At 45.7% G+C, this 20971-nt stretch overlaps 1 protein-coding gene across 1 annotated transcript in view; it reads right to left on the bottom strand.

Annotated features, from left to right (window-relative positions):
• The window catches only part of nfxl1 (nuclear transcription factor, X-box binding-like 1), a 233424-nt gene that overhangs the window by 61545 nt on the left and 150908 nt on the right, over positions 1-20971 (bottom strand). Inside the window, exon 16 of the mRNA XM_070870141.1 lies at positions 3861-3998. Within this exon, the coding sequence (XP_070726242.1) occupies positions 3861-3998 (138 nt within the window). The remainder of the gene's footprint in view (positions 1-3860; positions 3999-20971) is intronic.

Here is a 20971-nt window from a genome sequence, read left to right as displayed (position 1 = left end):
GCTTTTGCTTCTGTCTCCATTTTATTTCCCTCTGTCTCCCTGCATAGGTTCCCATCCCCCTGCCATATTAGTTTAACACCTCCCAAACAGCACGAGCAAACACTCCTCCCTCAGGCATTGGTTCCAGTCCTGCCCAGGTGCAGACCGTCCAGTTTGTACTGGTCCCACCTCCCCCAGAACTGGTTCCAAAGCCCCAGGAATTTGAATCCCTCCCGTCTGCACCACTCCTCAAGCCACGTATTGATCTGAGCTATCCTGCGATTCCTACTCTGACTAGCACATGGCACTGGTAGCAATCCTGAGATTACTACTTTTGAGGTCCTGCTTTTTAATTTAACTCCCAACTCCCTAAATTCATCTCGTAGGACCTCATCCCGTTTTTTACCTATATCGTTGGTACCTATATGTACCATGACAACTGGCTGTTCACCCTCCCTTTTCAGAATGTCCTGCACCCGCTCCGAGACATCCTTGACCCTTGCACCAGGGAGGCAACATACCATCCTGGAGTCTCGGTTGCGGCCACAGAAACGCCTATCTATTCCCCTTACAATTGAATCCCCTATCACTATCACTCTCCTACTCTTTTTCCTGCCCTTCTGTGCAGCAGAGCCACCCACGGTGTCATGGACTTGGCTGCTGCTGCTCTCCCCTGATGAGTCATCCCCCTCAACAGTACCCAAAGCAGTGTATCTGTTTTGCAGGGGGATGACCGCAGGGGACCCCTACACTACCTTCCTTGCACTGCTCTTCCTGTTGGTCTTCCATTCCCTATCTGGCTGTGTACCCTTCTCCTGCGGTAAGACCAACTCACTAAACATGCTATTCACATGACATCATGGCACTAACAGAAACTTAGCTGAAGGATAATGACACACTTCCTTTAATTGAAGCCTCCCCTCCCGGCTATACCTTCTACCACTTGCCCCGCCCAGACCGCTATGGTGGGAGTATAGCTCTCACCCCTAAATCATACCTTGGTCTGTCCCCTTACTCCTCTGGCACTCTCTTATCTTTTCAACATCTTGCCATATTCCATCCCTCTAACCTCTCATTCAAAATTCTCGTTCTCTACCGCCCACCCAAACATGATAAAAACTTTTAGCACGGATATATTCTCACTGCTTTCCTCCCTCAGCCTTTGTACCGAGCGACTTCTCATCCTTGATGATTTCAACCTCCATCTCAACTCCATGTAAATTCCTCAATCCATATTCACGGCCACCCTCTTGACCTTGCAATCTCTCGTGGTCTTGCTATTCCAACCGTATCAATTAAAGAAAAAGCCATCTCTGACCATTTCCTTGTATCGCTCTCGATCCACATTCCCCTTCCCCAATCCAAATCTACTTCTTTCTGAATCCGCCCCTGGAAAAAACTCTCTCAAAATTCTATTACAACTGCATTTATCAACTCAAAACTGTCCAACCTTTGGGCTTCTTTTAACAATGACATTTCTAGTCACTGATCTGCTCAATCACACCCTCACTACCACCTTTGATGTCCTCGTCCCTATTAAAATGATTACTCTCTCCCACCCTTACCATTCCCTCGGTATAGCCCTCAACTTTGCTCCCTCAAGTCAAAAGAGCGTAAACTTGAACGGATGTGGCGGACAACTGGTTTAGTCATTCACCCCCAGATCTGGCTCGAACACAAAACACCATCGGTTCTTACTCTTGTCTACAAAAACTGCTCATTATTCCAGGATCATTTTGGATTGCAAAAATAACCCCAGGCTGCTATTCTCTACTGCTAACTGTCTCCTTAAACCCCTCTCCCCTGTCTCCACCACACTCGCCTCCAACAAGTGTGAGTACCTCATGGACTTCTTTGTATCAAAGATTGAGACCATCTGATCAGCTGCCTCGGCGAGTTCCCTTCCTTCACCTAGCCCACACGGCCAAACTTCCATCTGACGCTCCCACCTGCCCTAGCCCTAAATTCATCTTTTTCTAGTTTCTCTTTCATCTCCCCTCTTAATCTCTCCAAACTCATCTTAGCCAAGGGGCCCACTTCCTGCTCTCTTGACCCTATTCCCACTAAACTGCTTACCACCCAACTTCCTTTTCTGGCTCCCATGTTAGCCAACATTGTTAACGGTTCTCTGTCCACAGGTACTGTTCCCCTCTCCTTCAAATCTGCTGTCATCACTCCTCTCAAAAAAACCAACCCTTGACCCCACTTTGCTTGCTAGCTATCGCCTCATCTCTAACCTCCCTTTCCTGTCCAAAGTACTTGAACGTGTTGTTGCCTCCCAAATGTAATCATCTTTCCAAGAATTCAGTGTTTGAATCCCTTCAATCTGGGTTTTGCCTCTGCCCCAGTACCAAAACTACTCTCAAAGTCTGAAATGACATCCTTTGTTACTGTGACAAAAGTAAACTACCCCTCCTCATCCTTCTTGATCTGGTTGCAGCCTTTGACACAGTTGACCACTCCAGCCTCCTCCAATGCTTCTCCACCATCGTCCAGCTAGGTGGGACTGCACTCGCCTGGTTCCATTCTTATCTATCTATTCGTAGCCAGAAAATCTCCAGCAACGGCTTCTCTTTCCACTCCTGCATTGTTACCTCTGGTGTCCCCCAAGGATCTGTCCTTGGTCCCCTCTTATTTCTCATCTATATGCTGCCACTTGGCAATATCATCCGAAAACATGGAGTCAGTTTCCACATGTACGCAGACGACACCCAGCTCTACCACCCCACCACTTCTGGCGATCCCTGCTTGGTTTCTAAATTGTCAGATTGCTAGTCCGACATCCAGTATTGGATGAGCAGAAATTTTTTCCAATTAAATATAGGGAAGACCGAAGCCATTATCTTTGGTCCCTGCCACAAACTGCGTTCCCTAGCCACTGACTCCATCCCTCTCCCTAGCACCAATCTGTGGGTGAACAAGACTATTCACAACCTAGCTGTCATATTTGATCCTGAAATGAGTTTCCAGTCGCTTATCTGCGGCATAACTAAAACCGCCTTTTTCCACCTCCGTAACATTGCCCGCCTCATCTCTTCTGCTGCTGAAAACCTCATTCATGCCTTTGTTACCTCTAGACTGGACGACTCCAACTCACTCCTGGCCGGCCTTCCACATTCCACACTACTCAAATTTCAAGTCATCCAAAACTCAGCAGCCTGTGTACTAAGCCGCACCAAGTCAAGATCATCCATCGTCCCTGTGCTTTCTGACCTACATTGGCTCCCAGTTAAACAATGCCTCAATGTCAAAATTCTCACCCTTGTTTACAAATCACTCCATGGACTTGTCCCTCCTTATCTCTAATCTTTTTCAGCCTCATAATCCCACATGTCTGCACTCCTCAAATTCTGGCCTCTTGAACATCCCTCATTATAACTGCATAACCATCGGTGGAATTCCCTCCCTAAACCTCTCCAACTCTCTTTACTCCTTTAAGACGCTCGTTAAAATGCTCTTTAAACAAACTTTTGATCATCTGCCTTAATTTCTTCTATGGCTCGGTGTCAAATTTATCTGTTTGGCTGTAACTTGTGATGCACCTTCGGACGTTTTACTACGTTAAAGGCGCTATGTAAATCAAAGCTATTATTATGTACAAATATAGAGCTAGAGAGAGTGCATCCAAATTTGCATGCAATACTTGCAAATAGGAAGCATATTGAATAAGTGAAGTGGTAAATTTTGGTTAAAGAATGTAAAAAGAATGGGGGATGGCTGAGTGATGTGGAAAAGCACAGGGAAATTATGAAAGAATGAAAATCACAATTGAAATTTTACAAATATTTTCATAATAGGAAATGAAATATAATCTGGAACAAAATTAAACACGTAAAATACCTTTTTAGAGCTCAAGATTCCTCGCTATATGGTTTCCATACCTTTTGTTCATCATCTCCATCCACTATGGTGACTGCATGACATTCTGTTGCACATGTGTGATTCCCACACGCCAGGGGTCGTCCGCAAGGTCTTTTGCAGGAGTAGGGCCCTACTGCATGACAAGGCAAAGGACTAACCTGAAATACAAATAATAAATTATACATTACAACTGCCTTAGCACCTAAACACAGTCATATTTCAAAGCACAATGATGCTTTTGAGGAAAAGGAAACTTATCTTCACCTTACTAAATACAATACTCATCCCATTTCATTGTGAAGGTTAATTCATCAATACATTTAAAACAATATGCTTTTATATAATGATTTTGGCATTATTTCAAGTTTGGGCTATTTACCAGGCCTCTATGTCTGCATAGCATGCCATGTGCATATATGAGAATTTTAAATTATATGGGTAGGAAATTTGCCATCCTTACTTTGTCTGGTTTATATATGACTCCAGACCTACAGCATGTGGTTGACTCTTAACTGCTTCGAAATGGCTGAGCAAACCACTTGTAAAAAAAACCACGATGAAAAACAGCAAGAAGAATAAAACCGGACAGTCCAACCGGCATCGACCTTGGCATACAATTGGAAGGGGGTGGCCCTGGGAGTACTCATTGACTCCAGACCCCATGAAGTCTCATAGCTGATTACCACCTACCTCAGCTGATGAATCAGTACTTCGCCATGTTGAACACCACTTGGTAGAAGCACTGAGGGCAGCAAGGGCACAGAATGTACTCTGGGTGGGGGATTTCAATGTCCATCACCAAGAGTGATTTGGTAGCACCGCTACTGACCCGAGTCCTGAAGGACATGGGTGCCAAACTGGGCCTGCAGCAGGTGGTGAGAGAACCAACACGAGGGAAAAACTTGCTTGACTTCGTCCTCACCAATCTACCTATCGCAAATGCATCTGTCCATGACAGTAAAGGGAGCAATGACGGTCCTTATGAAGATGAAGTCCCATCTTCACACTGAGGACACCCTCCATTGTGTTGTACAGCACCACCACCGTGCTAAATAGGATAGATTCAGAACAGATCTAGCAACTCAAAACTGGGCATCCATGAGGCGCTGTGGGCCAGCAGCAGCAGAATTGTATTATGCCACAATCTGTAACCTCATGGCCTGGCATATCCCTCACTCTACCATCATCATCAAATCAGGGGACCAACCCTGGTTCAATGAAGAGTGCAGAAAAGCATGCTAGGAGCAGCACCAGACGTACTCCACAGGACTACATCCATGCTAAACCTCCGGAACCTTCTTTTCATACACTTTCCTCTGATCCCATCCCTTCTTCCAATCTCACACCCTGCGGTGTTTTCACTATCCCCTCTGACCTTCCCCTCTCTGACCCCGAACAATCAGTCCTCAGCAAAGGCCTGAGCTTCATTGCCTTATGCCCCCACCTCAATGAATTTTGAGCTCGGCACGATGCTGAACTCTTTTTCTGCCGCCTTCGCCTTCGCGCCCACTTCTTCAGCCAGGAGTCTTCCCTCTGCACAGCTGACCCTTTCTCCCATTTTCAGAATTCTCGCTTGACCTGGACCCTCTCCATTGCAAACTGCCGACGGGACATCAGCCATCTCAATTTCTCTGCTCCCTCACTCGCTCCAACCTCCCTCTGAACTTGTAGCACTTCGCTCGCTCAGATCCAACCCCAACCTAGTCATTAAACCTGCTGACAAGGGTGGCTCTGTTGTTGTTTGGCGAACCGACCTCTACCTTGCAGAGCCTGATCGCCAACTCTCTGACGCCTCCTCCTACCTCTCCCCTGGACCATGATCCCGCTACTGAACATCAAACCATAATTTCCCAGACCGTCACTGACCTCATCTCTTCTGGAGATCTTTCCTCCACAGCCACCAACCTCAGTTCCCCAACCCCACACAGCCCGCTTCTACCTCCTTCCCAAGATCCACAAACAGGATTGCCCCGGTAGAGCCATCGTTTCAGCTGTTCTTGCCCCCTATCTCGACTATTTTTTCTCTTGTCCACTCTCTTCCCACACCCTCCCGTCACTTTAACAGTTTCCAGTTTCCCGTCCCCAACTGTCTCCTTTTCACCATGGACGTCCAATCCCTCTATACTTCCATCCCCCACCAGGATGGCCTGAGTGCGCTCCACTTCTTCCTCGAGCAGAGGCCCAATCAGTCCCCATCCACCACCATCCTCCTCCTCTTTCTGGCTGAACTTGTTCTTACATTGAACAACTTCTCCTTCAACTCCACTCACTTCCTCCGAATTAAAGGTGTTGCTATGGGAACCTGCATGGGTCCGAGCTATGCCTGCCTTTTCGTGGGATACGTGGAACATTCTTTGTTCCAGTCCTACTCGTGTCCCCTCCCTCACTTCTTTTTCCGGTACATTGATGACTATCGGTGCCGTTTCCTGCTCTTGACCTCAACTTGAAAATTTCGTTCAGTTTCCATCCCATTTCCACTCTTCCATCACCTTCACATGGTCCAATTACGACTCTTCTCTTCCTCGACTTCTCCATCTCCATCTCCATCGCTGGGGATAGGCTTTCGACCAGTATCTACTATAAGCGCACTGACTCCCACAGCTACCTGGGTTACTCTTCCTCCCACCCTGCGTCCTGTAAGGACTCCATGCCATTCTCCCAATTTCTCCGTTGCATCTGTTCTGACGACGCCACCTTTCACACTAGTGCCTCTGACATGTCTTCCTTTTTCCTCAACAGAAGATTCCCCTCTACCGCGGTTTATATGGCCCTCGACCGTGTCTGTTCTATTTCCTGCACCTCAGCTCTCACCCCTTCCCCTCCCTCTCAGAAGCATGACAGGGATCCCCATGTCCTCACCTTTCACCCCACCAGCCTCCACGTTCAACGGATCATCCTCTGCCATTTCTGCTACCTGCAGCGTGATCCCACCACCAATCACATCTTGCCCTCCCCTCCTCTCCCAATGGACTGGTCCCTCCTCCACACCCTGGTCCATTCCATAGTGACCCCCAACACCACCTCCTAGTCTCACGGCACCTTTCCGTGCAAGCGCAGGAGATGCAACACCTGCCCTTTTACCTTCTCCCTTCCCACTATCCAGGGCCTCAAAAACTCCTTCCAGGTGAAACAGCGATTTACTTGTACTTCTTTCAATTTAGTGTACTGTATTCGCTGCTCACGATGTGGTCTCTTCTACACTGGGGAGACCAAGCGTAGATTGGGTGGCCGCTTTGCGGAGCACCTCCGTTCAGTCCGCAAACGTGACCCTGAGCTTCCAGTCGCTTGTCACTTTAATTCTCCACTCCATTCCCACTCTGACTGCTCCGTCCTCGGTCTCCTACACTGAGCCTCCAACAAAGCTCAACGCAAGCTTGAGGAACAGCACCTCATCTTTCGTTTAGGCACTTCTGGACTCAACATCGAGTTTAACAATTTCAGAGCGTAACCGCCATCAATCTTTAGCTCCCTTTCTCCCCTTTTTTTTCTTTTTTTCTCCTGGTCTCTAATGGCAGTTGGTCATTATCCCGCCATTCACACCCTATCTTGACTAATGTTTTTCTAACTCCTGGCATTATCAATTCAATTTGGCCCATCATCCCTTTTATCGCTCTAATCTCTCCTGTCTTCCACCCTATCACAAACCTTCCCTTTTGTTCTTTCTTCCCCTCCCCCTTTCAGTGCTTGTTAAGAATCCCTTCTTTCCGAACATTCTCCAGTTCTGACGAAGAGTCATCGACCCGAAATGTTAACTCTGCTTCCTCTCCACAGATGCTGCCTGACCAACTGAGATTTCTAGCATTTTCTGTTTTTATTCCAAATTCCAGCATCCGTAGTATTTTGCTTTTGTATCGCCATTCCTTCATTGTCGCTGGGTCAAAATCCCGAAAATCTCTCCCTCAGCAGTGGTTCAAGATCACGGCTCACGACCACCTTCTCAAGGTCAATTAGGGATGGGCAATAAATGCTGGCCTTGCTATAGATGACCACATCCCAGGAACGAATAAATAAAAACAAAAGTTCTACATCATTCAGAACTATGGCAAGGTCCCTCCAGCCCTGTGCAAGGTTTAGGATCAGTTCGACACTTGCACAACTGATGTAGATGCCCTGAAAATCTACCTACATCTTTCTATTTTAGGTCAATACATGGAATATTATGGTACCAGATATGTTCAAAATATAATACAATGTAAAGTTACATTTATATCTGGAAATTGTTGCTTGATTGCCTTTAGTAGTCAGGGAAAAACTTCAGAGCTTTTATCTTGGAGGTTTTATATGATTATCTGGAGAAGCTGTGGTTATTTTCCTTAGAAGAGAGAAGGCCAAGATATTTGATAGAGGTGTTTAAAATCATGAAGATTTAGATAGAACAAATAAAGAGAAACTGTTTCCAATAGCTGAAGGGTCAATAACCAGAGGGCACAGATTTAAGGTAATTAGCAAAATAACCAAAAGTGACAGGAGCAAAACCTTTTTACACAACAAGTGGTTAGGATTTGGACTGCATTGTCTCAGAGGGTGTTAGAAACAGATTCAATAGTAGCTTTCAAAAGGATATTGGATAATTATTTGAAGTAGAAAAAATTGCAGGGCTAGGAGGAAAGAGCTGGGGGAGTGGGACTAACTGGATTGCTCTTCGAAAGAGCCGACGCAGACGCGACAGACCGATTGGCCTCCTTCTGTACTGTATTTCTCTTATGATTTTACGATTAATAATTTTCCTCAGAAAATTAAATGGGGCAGTTTTAAGAAACATGTCATGGCTTTGCCCCTACCCACCTCTGTACCCTCTTCCGCCCTACAACCCTCCGAGAACTCTGCGTTCCTCCAAATCTGGCCTTTTGTCCATCCCCCACTTCCTTCACTCCACCAATGACGGCCACGCAGTCAGCTGTCTAGGCCCTAAGCTCTAGAATTCCTTCCAAGACCTTTCCCCCTCTCAACCTCTCCTTCTTTAAGATGCCCCTTAAAGCCTACCTTTTTGACCAAGCTTATATCCATCCTAGTATATCCTTCTCCGGCTCAGTGTCAATTTTTGTCTGATTACACTCCTGTGAAGCACCATGTTAAACGGGCCATATACATGAAAGCTGTTGTTGAGCCTTCAGTTGCCTCAGTCCGACTCCCTGGAATTCCCTCCCTAAACTTCTCCACCTCCCCAATCAAGCTGCTAGTGACCCCTCCTCACCTCTCCGTTTCCGGCTCTATGCCTGTTTTCTTTGTACCCATTTGTGAAGTGCCTTGGGACATTCTTTGCATTAAGGGCACCATACAAATGCAGATGTTCTCTTATGAACAGAAGAACTGATACTGCCTAAAGGAGTAACACCTTCATTAATTCTCTCCATTACGAAGTTTACTCCTACTGGTATTTGGATGTTCCTATTACTGATTGGAACTCTAAAATGAAATATTGCTTGCGGCAGGGAAAAAAGGCCAAGATATTATGAAAAGTGTGGTTGCAGTGCCATTATATTCTCATTAAAAAAAAATGATGTTTTTGCTATGGCTACTTAAGCCTGCTCACAGAAATCGAGAACTGAAAAACAGATGTACAAAATGCAGCACAGAGGCATGGATGAACAGGCTGGCTTTGTGATAAACAGAATACTGTCAAGTTCCTCTTTAAAAGCAAACCAATTTAAAAAGCTTACACACCAACCTAGAAAACTATCTGCATTAAAAAAGCTGATGTAGCCCTCAAAAAGCTAATGGGCCGACATGTGAAATCCATAAAATTACCCAAGCTATGTGACTAAAGCTATAGGTATACCAACATTTCTCAACTGGCATTGGAAGAAAACCTTAAATGCAGGAAAGTGAGGGGAAATCCAAATGTTGAAGGCACAAAATTGGTGGTGGTATTTAGAGAGGAACATACGTTCCTGGAAAATTCTGAACATTTACATTAAAAATGATGCCTTCTCGTTATTTTAAGCACAATTAAGTCAAATTTTGACAGACCAACCAGACCTTCACTTTTCATACAGTTACTCTCTCACATTCAACCACCCCAGTACACAATGGGCCAAAAATTACGGCTCGCCGGGTCCGTACAAAGTGCGTAAGGAGCCGGCGAGGCCTCGCAAAAGCCAGTTTTTGGGCGCGAAGCACATGCGCCGAAAACCGGCTTTTCCGATCTGTCAAGATTTCTCCATACAGATCCTACGCATCCCCGGAAGAAGGACATCCACATGGGAGAGATTGGGCTATGGCCCAACTCATGTCCAGAAAATATCCTTCAAACATTTACGCCTGGTAAAAGCAGGTGCATAGCTTACTTTTACCAGAGTAACTTTTAAAAATTAAAAATTAAATTTAAACACCCATTTTTGTATTAAAAACCTTGTCCATTAAGGTAAGTTTATTTTTAACATTAAAGCATTGTTAAAAATTCCAAAAAATATATTTTTTGCTAAAACATACATTTAATTTTAAATATGCGAGGTGTTTTATTTATTTATTATGCTGTGTTTCGGTGTTTTATGTGGTTTTCTCATTGATAGTATTGGGAACTCGTACAGAGTTCCCATTTTTATCAATGAGAATACTGCATCGTGATTGGTGGTCCAGGTCCATGTGACTCTAGCATGTACATACATGAAAGACATCTCCCCATGTGCTGCGCACCGAATCTAGGCCTCCGACCGGAATCCTACATTCCTCCGGGACCACCAGATACTTTCGTAGATTTTTTTCGGGTCAGAGGCGTTCGTACGAAGGAAGCCTCTGACCACAATTTTCCCCGTCATCGTCTTTCAGACCCAGTTTAGAAATTCCATCTAATTCTTTATAATTTCATAGCCACACACTTCCTCAACCTATCAAGTTCAGACTGGCACTCTTCTCCCTTGCTTTCAACCTCGTACTTTTCACCTTAAACCTAGTTGAAGTGGTACCCTTCCTTCATTCCCCCAGTTAAAGCTGGGACTTCGTCCTCTCTCTTCCATCCCCCAAGGGTTCATTCGGGTACCATTATCCCCTACATCTCAATTCATGTTGGCATTCTTTTGAGAGTGGGATTGCGAGGTGTAAGGATCTCAGTTCAGTGCAATAACATCCGAATGTGGGCAAAAGCAGAAGTACTGGGAAGAGCAGTGAGCACCAAATCTTTTCCCAGGAATTTTTTACAGGCTGTATGGGTTTGTAGCGCTAGGCGCTAATCTTTTTCTACTTAAAAAAAAATTCGGGGGTAGCGCTCCAGTAAGGAAGTGGAGCGCTAACTCAGGTGTTTTCGGCCAGCGATGCTACAGGGGCGGAACCCAAGTTCAGGTTCGGGGCGCTACCGGGGCAATGCACATGACGATGACATCACATCTCTGGGCAAAGGAGATCGGGCGCAATGCCGTACCACCACCGCAAATCTCCTGCCGAACATGGCAAGCTGTTTGGAGTGCTCCAACTATTAAAAACAAAAACTGTTGGCAACATACAACTTCGATTTGCTTCAAAGTTATTTGTACACATCATCTCCTCTGATAGCCTTTTACTTTTTGAAGCAACTGAATCAGTTTAGAAAATGCCATGTTTTTTTTTTAAAAAGGTTAAGATTAATTTTGCACAAAAGACAAAATTCTGCATGAATACAATTTACCCTTTAAAAGCAGCAACTTAATTTTTTTTTACATTATTTAAAATAAAAAGTATACAAAGAGGATTTGTAATTTTATTTTTTCATTATTTAAATTCGAATTTTACAATTCAGTGAAGAGAAACACTGACCCTGAAATTGCAGTCAGCGGTGTGGCTAAGGTGTATGTCGTTGACCTCCGAAAGAAATCCGCACTTTTCTGATGAGAGCCCCCCTTCCAAACCTTGCGTTGTTTCACTGCAGAGTTGAGCATAGCGTAGTAGTTCACAGAGAGGTGCACCATGTGCGTAAGTATATCTGGGATCACATGCGGCGGTGCTCCAATCACTGTACAGGGTATTGGTAAGGCCACACCTGGAGTAATGCGTACAGTTTTGTTGGTCTCTGTATTTAAGGAAGGATATACTTGCATTGGAGACTGTTCAGAGAAGGTTCACTAGGTTGATTCCAAAGATGAGGGGGTTGACTTATGAGGATAGGTGGAGCTGGTTGGGCCTATACACATTGGAGTTCAGAAGAATGAGGTGATCTTATTGAAACATATAAGATAATGAGGGTGCTCGACAAGGTGGATGCAGAGAGGATATTTCCACATAGAGGAAACTAAAATAGTCTCAGAATAAGGGGCCGCCCATTTAAAACTGAGATGAGGAGAAATTTCTTCTCTGAGGGTTGGAAATCTATGGAATTCTCTGTCCCAGAGCTGTGGAGGCTCGTTCATTGAATATATTTAAGGTGGAGAGAGAGAGATTTTTGAGCGATAAGCGAGTAAAGGATTATGGAGAGCAGGCAGGGAACTGAAACGGAGTCCATGATCAAATCAGCCATAATCTTATTCAATGGCAGGCCAAATGGCCTTCTCCTGCTCCTATTTCTTTTGTCCTTTTGAAGCAGAAATCTCCAATGCCCATTCATGATTTTTTAGTCTCACTCACTCCAGTTATATTAATAAGTCTCTCACTCACCCCAGTTATATTAATAAATAAATCATTCTCTCATTCTTGGTAGATTGTTTTCACCCTTTGCCTATTTGAGTTGGGATCAGGAGATAGTTAGGTAGATATGTCCTGGATGGTGTCAAGCAGTTGCATATTCCCGCTCCCCTTACGCTGTGCAAACAGGCTCCTGCGTCTATTTGCACCAGCCGTAACATTTTCCTGCGTAATTGCTAGCCAGTTAGCCCAACTCTGCGCCAACAATAAGGATTTCACACTCGCAGGGAATGATCGGTCAAGTCAGAACTTGACAAATCACAAGTTCGGGATTTAGCGCATGTGCTTGAACTTGGTCAATTTCAACGGCGGTAAGACGGCGTACTCCGAGCAAATTCTACCTCTGCCACTTGAAGTTGGCAAAGATTTCTGAAATCACTTGTACAAGCATCTGAACTGTGTCATCATCATCATAAGCAGTCCCTCGAAATCGAGGAAGACTTGCTTTCACTCAAAGTGTGTTCTTAGGTGACTGAACAGTCCAATATGGGAATTACAGTCTCTGTCACAGGTGGGACAGACAGTCGTTACAGGAAAAGGGTGGGTGGGACTGGTTTGCCGCACGCTCCTTCCGCTTAGTTTCTGCATGCTCTCGGCGATGAGACTGGAGATGCTCAGTGCCTTCCTGGATGCACTTCCTCCACTTAGGGTGGTCTTTGGCCAGGGATTCCCAGGTGTTGGTGGTGATGTTGCATTTTATCAAGGAGGCTTTGAGAGTGTCCTTGAAACGTTTCCTCTGCCCACCTTGGGCTCACTTGCCGTGTAGGAGTTCCGAGTAGAGAGCTTGCTTTGGGAGTCTCGTGTCTGGCATGCGAACAATATGGCCCATCCAGTGCAGCTGGTCAAGTGTGGTCAGTGCTTCGATGCTGGGGATGTTGGCCTGATCGAGGACGCTAACATTGGTGCGTCTGTCCTCCCAGGGGATTTGCAGGATCTTGCGGAGACATCGTTGGTGGTAATTCTCCAGTGATTTGAGGTGTCTACTGTACATGGTCCACGTCTCTGAGCCATACAGGAAGGCTGGTATCACCACAGCCCAGTAGACCATGAGCTTGGTGGCAGATTTGAGGGCCTGATCTTCGAATACTCTTTTCCTCAAGCGGCCGAAGGATGTGCTGGCGCACTGGAGGCGGCGGTGAATCTCGTCGTCGATGTCTGCCCTTGCTGATAATAGGCTTCCGAGGTAGGGAAAGTGGTCCACGTTGTCCAGGGCTGCGCCGTGGATCTTGATGACTAGGGGCCAGTGCTGTATGGCGGGGTCAGGTTGATGGAGAACCTTTGTCGTACGGATGTTTAGTGTAAGGCCCATGCTGAACTGTGAGGAGGTAACGGAACCGTTGGTTGGCAACTACAAAGTGTTGTTCACTAAGATTGTAATTCATCCTGGATTCCCCCACAAAGTAGGTTGTGAATATTACATCTTGTAACATAATCCATCCCAAATGTTACTCAATAGGCAATAAAATTTTGAACTTCTACTATTAGGAAGTGGTTGTCAGGACTATGAAGTCCCTATACACTATGATGTGCCAAGGTGTTAAATCCAAACCAGAATGGGAGAATAGTTTCAGCTGCTTTTTAGATTTAAAAAAAAAAGTGCTTTTCTGTTTTTATCATTTACTAACATCTTAACTTGCATGATTTTTCCCTTTCCAAGAGAAAATATTCTTTGATGTTCCACTGTAATTCACAGTATATTGAAAATGTTGGCACTGTTAAGACCACATGACAAGAAGAGGGTATGATTTGGTTGATTACCAGTTCAGTTGGTAAAGGAAGAATCAGTGAAAGCAAATTTTTAAGTGAGCGATATTGATAAATTACGTCTATAGAATTCAGATAAAGAACAAAGTACTGTAGTTATAATTTTCAAATAATGTTTCCACACAGCCTTGCTCCAAGTATTTAATATGTTTAAAGAAATTGCATTTATATAGCAGCTTATGTCTTAAAGTGCTTTACAACTATTTTGTTGCAACCAATCAAGTGCCCCCTGGATAAAAGGCGCGGGGGGGGGGGGGGGGGCACACTCCATAAACTTCAACTAAGTGTCCGCTTGGTTTTTTTTTGTTCTTTTTTATTTTGAGGGCGCCAAAAACACAAATTATACAAGTGCCCCCTTGCTAAAAGTGGGGTGGGGAGTGGGGGGGCACTAAAACCGACAAACGTGGACAAATTAAACTTTAGACACTAAGGATTAAATTAAAATTTGGTTGCTGGGGGTGATGATGCACTCCAGTCCCTCCGGCGCCCACCTCTCGCGGAAGGCCATGAGCGTACCGGTGGACACTGCATGCTGAAGAGAGGCAGGCAGTCGGGCTGAACGACCCCCTCGACCGCCCGCTGCCTGGACCGGCTGATGGCCCCCTTGACCATACCCAGGAGCAGTCCTACGAGGAGGCCCTCCGACCTGCCTGCTCGCCTCCGCACAGGGTGCCCAAAGATCAGGAGTGTGGGACTGAAATGCAACCAGAATGAGGAGCAGTCCCTTCAGATATTAGAAGAGGGACTGCAACCTCGCACACTCAATATACACATGGATCACAGGCTCCTCTAGACTGCAGAAATCAACTATTTTGTTGTATACTTTAATCAAGTGCCCCCTGATTAAGGGGGGGGGGGGGGGGCGGGAGGTCACACTCCAAAACCTTTTCAGGTGCCAACCAATGGATTACTTTTGGAGTGCAATCGCTTAAGTTATTAATTGGCACGATTAAAAGCAATTGCTTTGCCAAACTTCAACTAAAAGATCTTGCAAGTTCTTTAGCCTATTCATCTACCTAGACAGTAAACATCAGAATACAGTAGCATTTTTGCACCAAAATAGAATAGATTGCAGTCTTTCCAATTTGGAAAGCAGAGTAACTTAAATGTGGCCTGTGGTTGTAAAGTCTCTAATTTTAATACTATAAATTTACAATCTCTCAGTCCAGACACAACCGGATAAAGTAAAATTGTAAAAAGCTACAAGACAAAACGCAACACTCCAAGTTAGAATAGTTTAGAGCAATTAGGAACAGAAGTAGGCCATTCAGTCCTTTGAGTTTGTTCCACCATTCATTGAGATCATGGCTGATCTGTATCCTAACTCCATCCACCTGGCTTGGCTCCATATCCCTCAATACCCTTGGCTAGTAAAAATCTATCAATCTCAGATTTCAAATTATTAATTGAGCTTGCATCTACTGCTTTTTGTGGGAAGAAAATTCCACACTTCTACCACCCTTTGTTTGAAGAAATGTTAACTTCTCTCCTGAACGTCCTGGCTCTGATTTTAAAGTTATGCTCCCTTGTCCTAGACGCCCCTGCTAGCGGAGAATGTTTCTCTCTATCTACCCGATCAATTCCTTTCAAAATCCTAATAACCTCAATCAAATCACCCCATAACATTCTATATTCCAGGGAATACAAGGCTGTGTAATCTCTCCTCATAATCTAACCCTTGGAGCCCTGGTAACATTCTGGTGAATCTGCGCTGCACTCCTTCCAAGGCCAATATATCCTTTCTAATATGCAGTGCCCAGAACTGTACACAGTACTCCAGATGTGGGTTAACCAGGTCTTACTACATCTGTAGCAAAACATCCTCCCCTTCATATTCTAGCCCTCCAGTTAAAGGCAAACATTCCATTCGGCATTTTGATTTTGTTTTGCACTTGACTACTCCATTTGAGTGATCAGTGTACATGGACCACTAAATCTCTTTACACCTGCATTGTTTCAGACCTTTCACCATTTAAAAAATACTTGGATCTATCCTTTTTTGATTCAAAGTGGATGATCTCACTCTTGCCTACATTGAAATCCATCTGCTTGAGTTTTGCCTACTCACTTAATCTATCAGTGTCTCTTTGCAATTTTATGCTCCTATTTACATTATTAACTATGCCACCAATCTTTGTGCCATTGGCAAACCTGGATACATAGCTCTCGATTGCATTATCAAAGGTATTAATAAATGTAGTGAATAGTTGAGGTACCAGCACAGATCTTTGTGGGACACCACGAGTTACTTCCTTTCAATTCGAGTACATAACCCATTATCTTCTACTGCCTAACCAATCCCCTAACCAGGTCAATAATTTGCCTTCAATTCCATGAGCTTTAATTTTAGTTAGCAGTCTTTTGGGCTCAAGTTTCGGACCCCTGCTAGAACGGCGCACATCGGAGAAGCCTGCCTAATTTGTGGAACATAAATTGCACCGAATATTTACCTTGCGATTCTCGGATATATGTCGGGCCGTTTCCAGCTCGGCGCGGCGCAGCAGGAGCTGCTGGGGGCGGGGCAAAGGCGTTGCGAGCAAGAACTGCTGGCAGGGGACTAGGGTCCAGCGTCATTTTTAGTGCCAGCAGCGTTGCGCATGCACATTGCAGCGTGCGCGCATCACAGTGGCACAGAAACATTGGCAATCGGCCATCTTTAAAGGTACAGGCAGACGAGTGATTTTTGTGCAGCAGTGCAAAGGCTTCTGACTGATTTTTTGTGCCTGAAGGAGTGCTTTCAGCAGTACTGTGGAAGAAATCACCTACTGGAATCAATGAGTGCTGTTTGTTGCTGCTAAACTTCCAGAACAAGTGCTGCATAGGTGCATGCAAAATAGTGCCTGTATGTTTTGAAAAATCAGAGTGTCAATTCAATACAGCAATGGAACGACATCCACCAAGAACGAAGAATTTCTTGCATGAGGAAGTGGAGACATTAGATAAATGTCATTGAGCAGAGATAGCAGGAGCTGGATACCAGCAAGAGGTTGCACAAAAGTGCCACCCAAAGAAATGAAGAAACGCTGGAACCAAGTTGCAGAAGATTACTGCGCAGTGGTGCATACCAGGAGATCTGGAAACCAACGTAAAAAGAAATGGCTCGACCTTGGTCAAGTAGTTAGTGTAAGTACTATTTTCATTTTTCAATGGAATCTAAATTGTAAATGTGACTATCTGTATATGTCACACCCTGCAGAAAGACGCACTGTGAAAAGTTATATTTTAATCTTTGCAGAAGAAATTGGCCCACAAGAAAAGGGAAAGAACTCGAACAGAAGGAGGCGTGCCAAATCTGCATCCACTGACATCCTTGGAACAGAGGGTCACTGCTTTTCTCCATCTACGACTCATCAAGGCAATCAGTACAGCACAAGCTGGGCCCACACGCGAGGGAGAGGGAAAGTCCTGAAAATGCATCGTGGCCCTTCAAATCAACCTGCTGCCTGGCCTGCTGTGTGTGAGAGTATTCATGCCACCCATTCTGCCCCCTCCTGTGCTGCTAACCATTTGACTGTTCTGATATATTTTGTAGAAGATGCCAATCCTGAAGATCCTGAAACATACAGAAGAACCACCAGAAGAACCAGAAGCAGACGATCCAGACGAAGAGTGGCTGCAGGCATTGACTGAAATGTCTTCAGGGGAGACCTTGGAACTTAACATTTATGAGCCCACATCAACGGACATCAGTGTTTCAAACCCTTGCATAGGTTCTGGTCCCACATTTTTTGGTTTCACAGATTCCGACGTTACGGCTCCCAGTGGTGCTGCTGGTGTAATGCAGCAGTTTACACCCACTGCCCCACCATCCCCAGCCTGTGCCTCCCACTGGAGTGGTGTTGCCTGCAAGACCCAGTGCCCCACCATCCCAGCCCGCGGCTCCCACTGGATGGTGCTGGCAGCAACACCCAGGGCCCCACCGTCCCAGCCTGCGCCTCCCACTGGAGTGGTGCCGCAAGGCAGACCCAGGGCCCCGCCATCCCAGCCCGCGGCTCCCACTGGATGGTGCTGGCAGCAACACCCAGGGCCCCACCGTCCCAGCCTGTGCCTCCCACTGGAGTGGTGCCGCGAGGCAGACCCAGGGCCCCGCCATCCCAGTCAGCAGCTCCCACTGGAGTGGTGCTGCCTGCAACACCCAGGGCCCCACCATCCCAGCCTGCGCCTCCCATTGGAGTGGTGCCACGAAGCAGACCCAGAGAGAAGGAGAATCGAAACACGTTCTCCCGAGATGCAGCGTGTAACAGATGTGGCTCAGGTTGTGGCATTGGGTGTAGAGAGCAATGACCTTACTCGATCACTCGTGGGCAGCGTCAGTGGAGTGGGTGAAGAGGTAACGTTACTGATGGGAGAAATAGCAGTAATGACACAGGAAATGAGGGAGGGAATGTCAGAGGGAGTGCAAGCGACAGCACAGGCCGTCAGGGAGGGCCTGGGTGAGGTAGCTGCTGCAAGGGCACACATCCCAGCCAATCAAATTACAGCCCCATGAAGAAGTGAACATTCACCGAGATGTGGATGAGAGATGGCTGCAACCTTTCTTTGCTGCTTTTGTTCTTGTTCTTGACGTAACTGTAGTAACTTTTTTCAAATTAAAATTGTTTTGTAAGTTTTGTAACTTTACAACTTGTGATTTTAGGGTTTTTAAAGTGATCTTAAGAGTGTAAATGTTCTCACATTTTGGAGTTATTTAATTTTGCACCTAAAAAGTGATCTTGAAGTTTGTGATCTTAATATTTTTCACACTGAAATTGTTTTGTAACTTTACAAGTTTATAAGTGATCTTAATGAAACATATTAATGTAAAGTTTGATACAAGAAATATTTTATTACACTAACGTGAACTTTTCAGTAAAATATTTTTACATTAAAACTGAATCATGTTCCATTAACACAACACAACATAGGAGCAACTCCAAAAAATAAACATGTCCGTGCGGAACAGTCGTCGCTGAGCCCTCAGGCATCAGTAATTGAAGCGTTCACGGATGAGCTGCTGGTACAGGGCTCGAGCAATCGTTAAAGGAGCACAATGGACCGCCCTCCTCCGACCTCGTGCTCCGGCATCAGGCACTTGCATGCTTTCCTGGTTGTCGTCATCATCATCATCCTGCTCTTCCAAATTACTATCATCAGGCACTCTCCCCTCATGTGGGTCTTCTGGTTCCACAACCAGCTCCTGCTGCCTCATGATGGCCAAGTTATGCAGCATGCTGCACACAACAGTGAACTGACCGACAATCTCAGGGGAGTATTGTAGGTGGCCTCTGGAATGGTCCAGGCATCGGAAACGGTGTTTCAAGATGCCAATGGTCCTCTCTCTGATGCTGCGCGTCGTAATGTGCGACATGTTGTATTGATGGTCAGCTTCCATCCGTGCTACGTGTAGGGGCATCATGAACCAGGTGGCGAGATCATACCCTTCGTCTCTCAGTAGCCAGTTCTGCCCTTCTGGCTGCTGCTCAAACAGGTTAGATGTAACATTGTTGCGTAGAATGAACGCATCATGGGTGCTGCCAGGATATCTTGCATCGACTGACATGATGCTCTGCTTGTCATCACACACAAGCTGCACATTAACGGAGTGGAAACCTTTTCTATTCCTGTACTGCTCAGCATCCTCCACAGGTGCTCGCAAGGCGATCTGGGTACAATCAATGCAGCCCTGTACCTTTGGGAAGCCAGCATTCCTGGAGAAGCCCTCAGTCCTCTCATGCATTGCTTGGCCGGTCATTGGGAACTTGATGAAGTCATTCCTCCGCGCATACAGTGCAGCTGTGACCTGGTAAACGCAGGCATGTATTGCACGTTTAGAGATGGCGCACACATTTCCAGTTGTAGCTTGAAACGATCCCGAGGCATAGAAGGAAAGTGCAGCTGTAACCTTCACTTCAACAGACAAGGCAGTCGGCGTTCTGCTTCTCGGCTGTAAATCTGCTCTCAGCATATCACAGATCTCAACGACAACTTCTCTGCGGAAACGCAACCTTTTGACACAATCAGTCTTGCTCATGTCCAGGTACGAATGCCTGGCTCAATATTGCCGACGTGGGTAAGGCCTCCTGCCCATCAGCCTACGGGCTATGACGTTCCTGATGCGGTGAGCTCTAATCAATTCTCTCCTATGCAGGGGATTGATGGAGAACCATTGCATAATCTGTGGTGTTGATAATGCAGCACCCATACTTGAAGTACAAATGAAACTTTCAAACTTGCTGGCTGGCTGGTTCTCCCTCCCTCATGGTGTTTTTCAGGCCTCCCCTATCCCCTGGCCGAATGATCGCAGCTCCCTTTGCTGCGTGCCGGGCTCTGCTGACGTCGCTCTCCCTCCCGGTGCTTTTCACGCCGACCCGCCGAAATATTGCAGCTCGGTGCCTGCTGCCGTTGCTTCGGAGAGGTAGGGAAATTTAACTTCTAAGTTAGTTTGGAGTAAGTTTTCGCTGCCTAAACTTGCAAAACAGGCGTAAGTGGTTGGTAACGACCCTTTTTGAAAAATAATGTTCCAAAACGAAACTATTCTAACTAACTAGAATTGGGGCAAACTAAATGCCGAGAATTGCAATTTCTAAGATACTCCATACTAAACTAGTTGCTCCAAAAATACAGGAGCAACTCGAGCCGGAACTTGAGCCCTTTATGTGGAACCTTATGGAATGCCTTCTGGAAGCCCATATAAACTACATCCATAGACATTTCCCTACTACTTCAGTTACGTTCTCAAAAAATTCAGTCAGGTTCGTTGGACATGACCTACGCTTTACAAAACCATGTTGGCTCTCTA

This window comes from Pristiophorus japonicus, chromosome 2, assembly GCF_044704955.1.
Source record: "Pristiophorus japonicus isolate sPriJap1 chromosome 2, sPriJap1.hap1, whole genome shotgun sequence".
NCBI lineage: Eukaryota > Metazoa > Chordata > Chondrichthyes > Pristiophoridae > Pristiophorus > Pristiophorus japonicus.
Note: the sequence above shows the minus strand (reverse complement) of the source record. Positions and strands in the feature narration are given on the sequence as shown.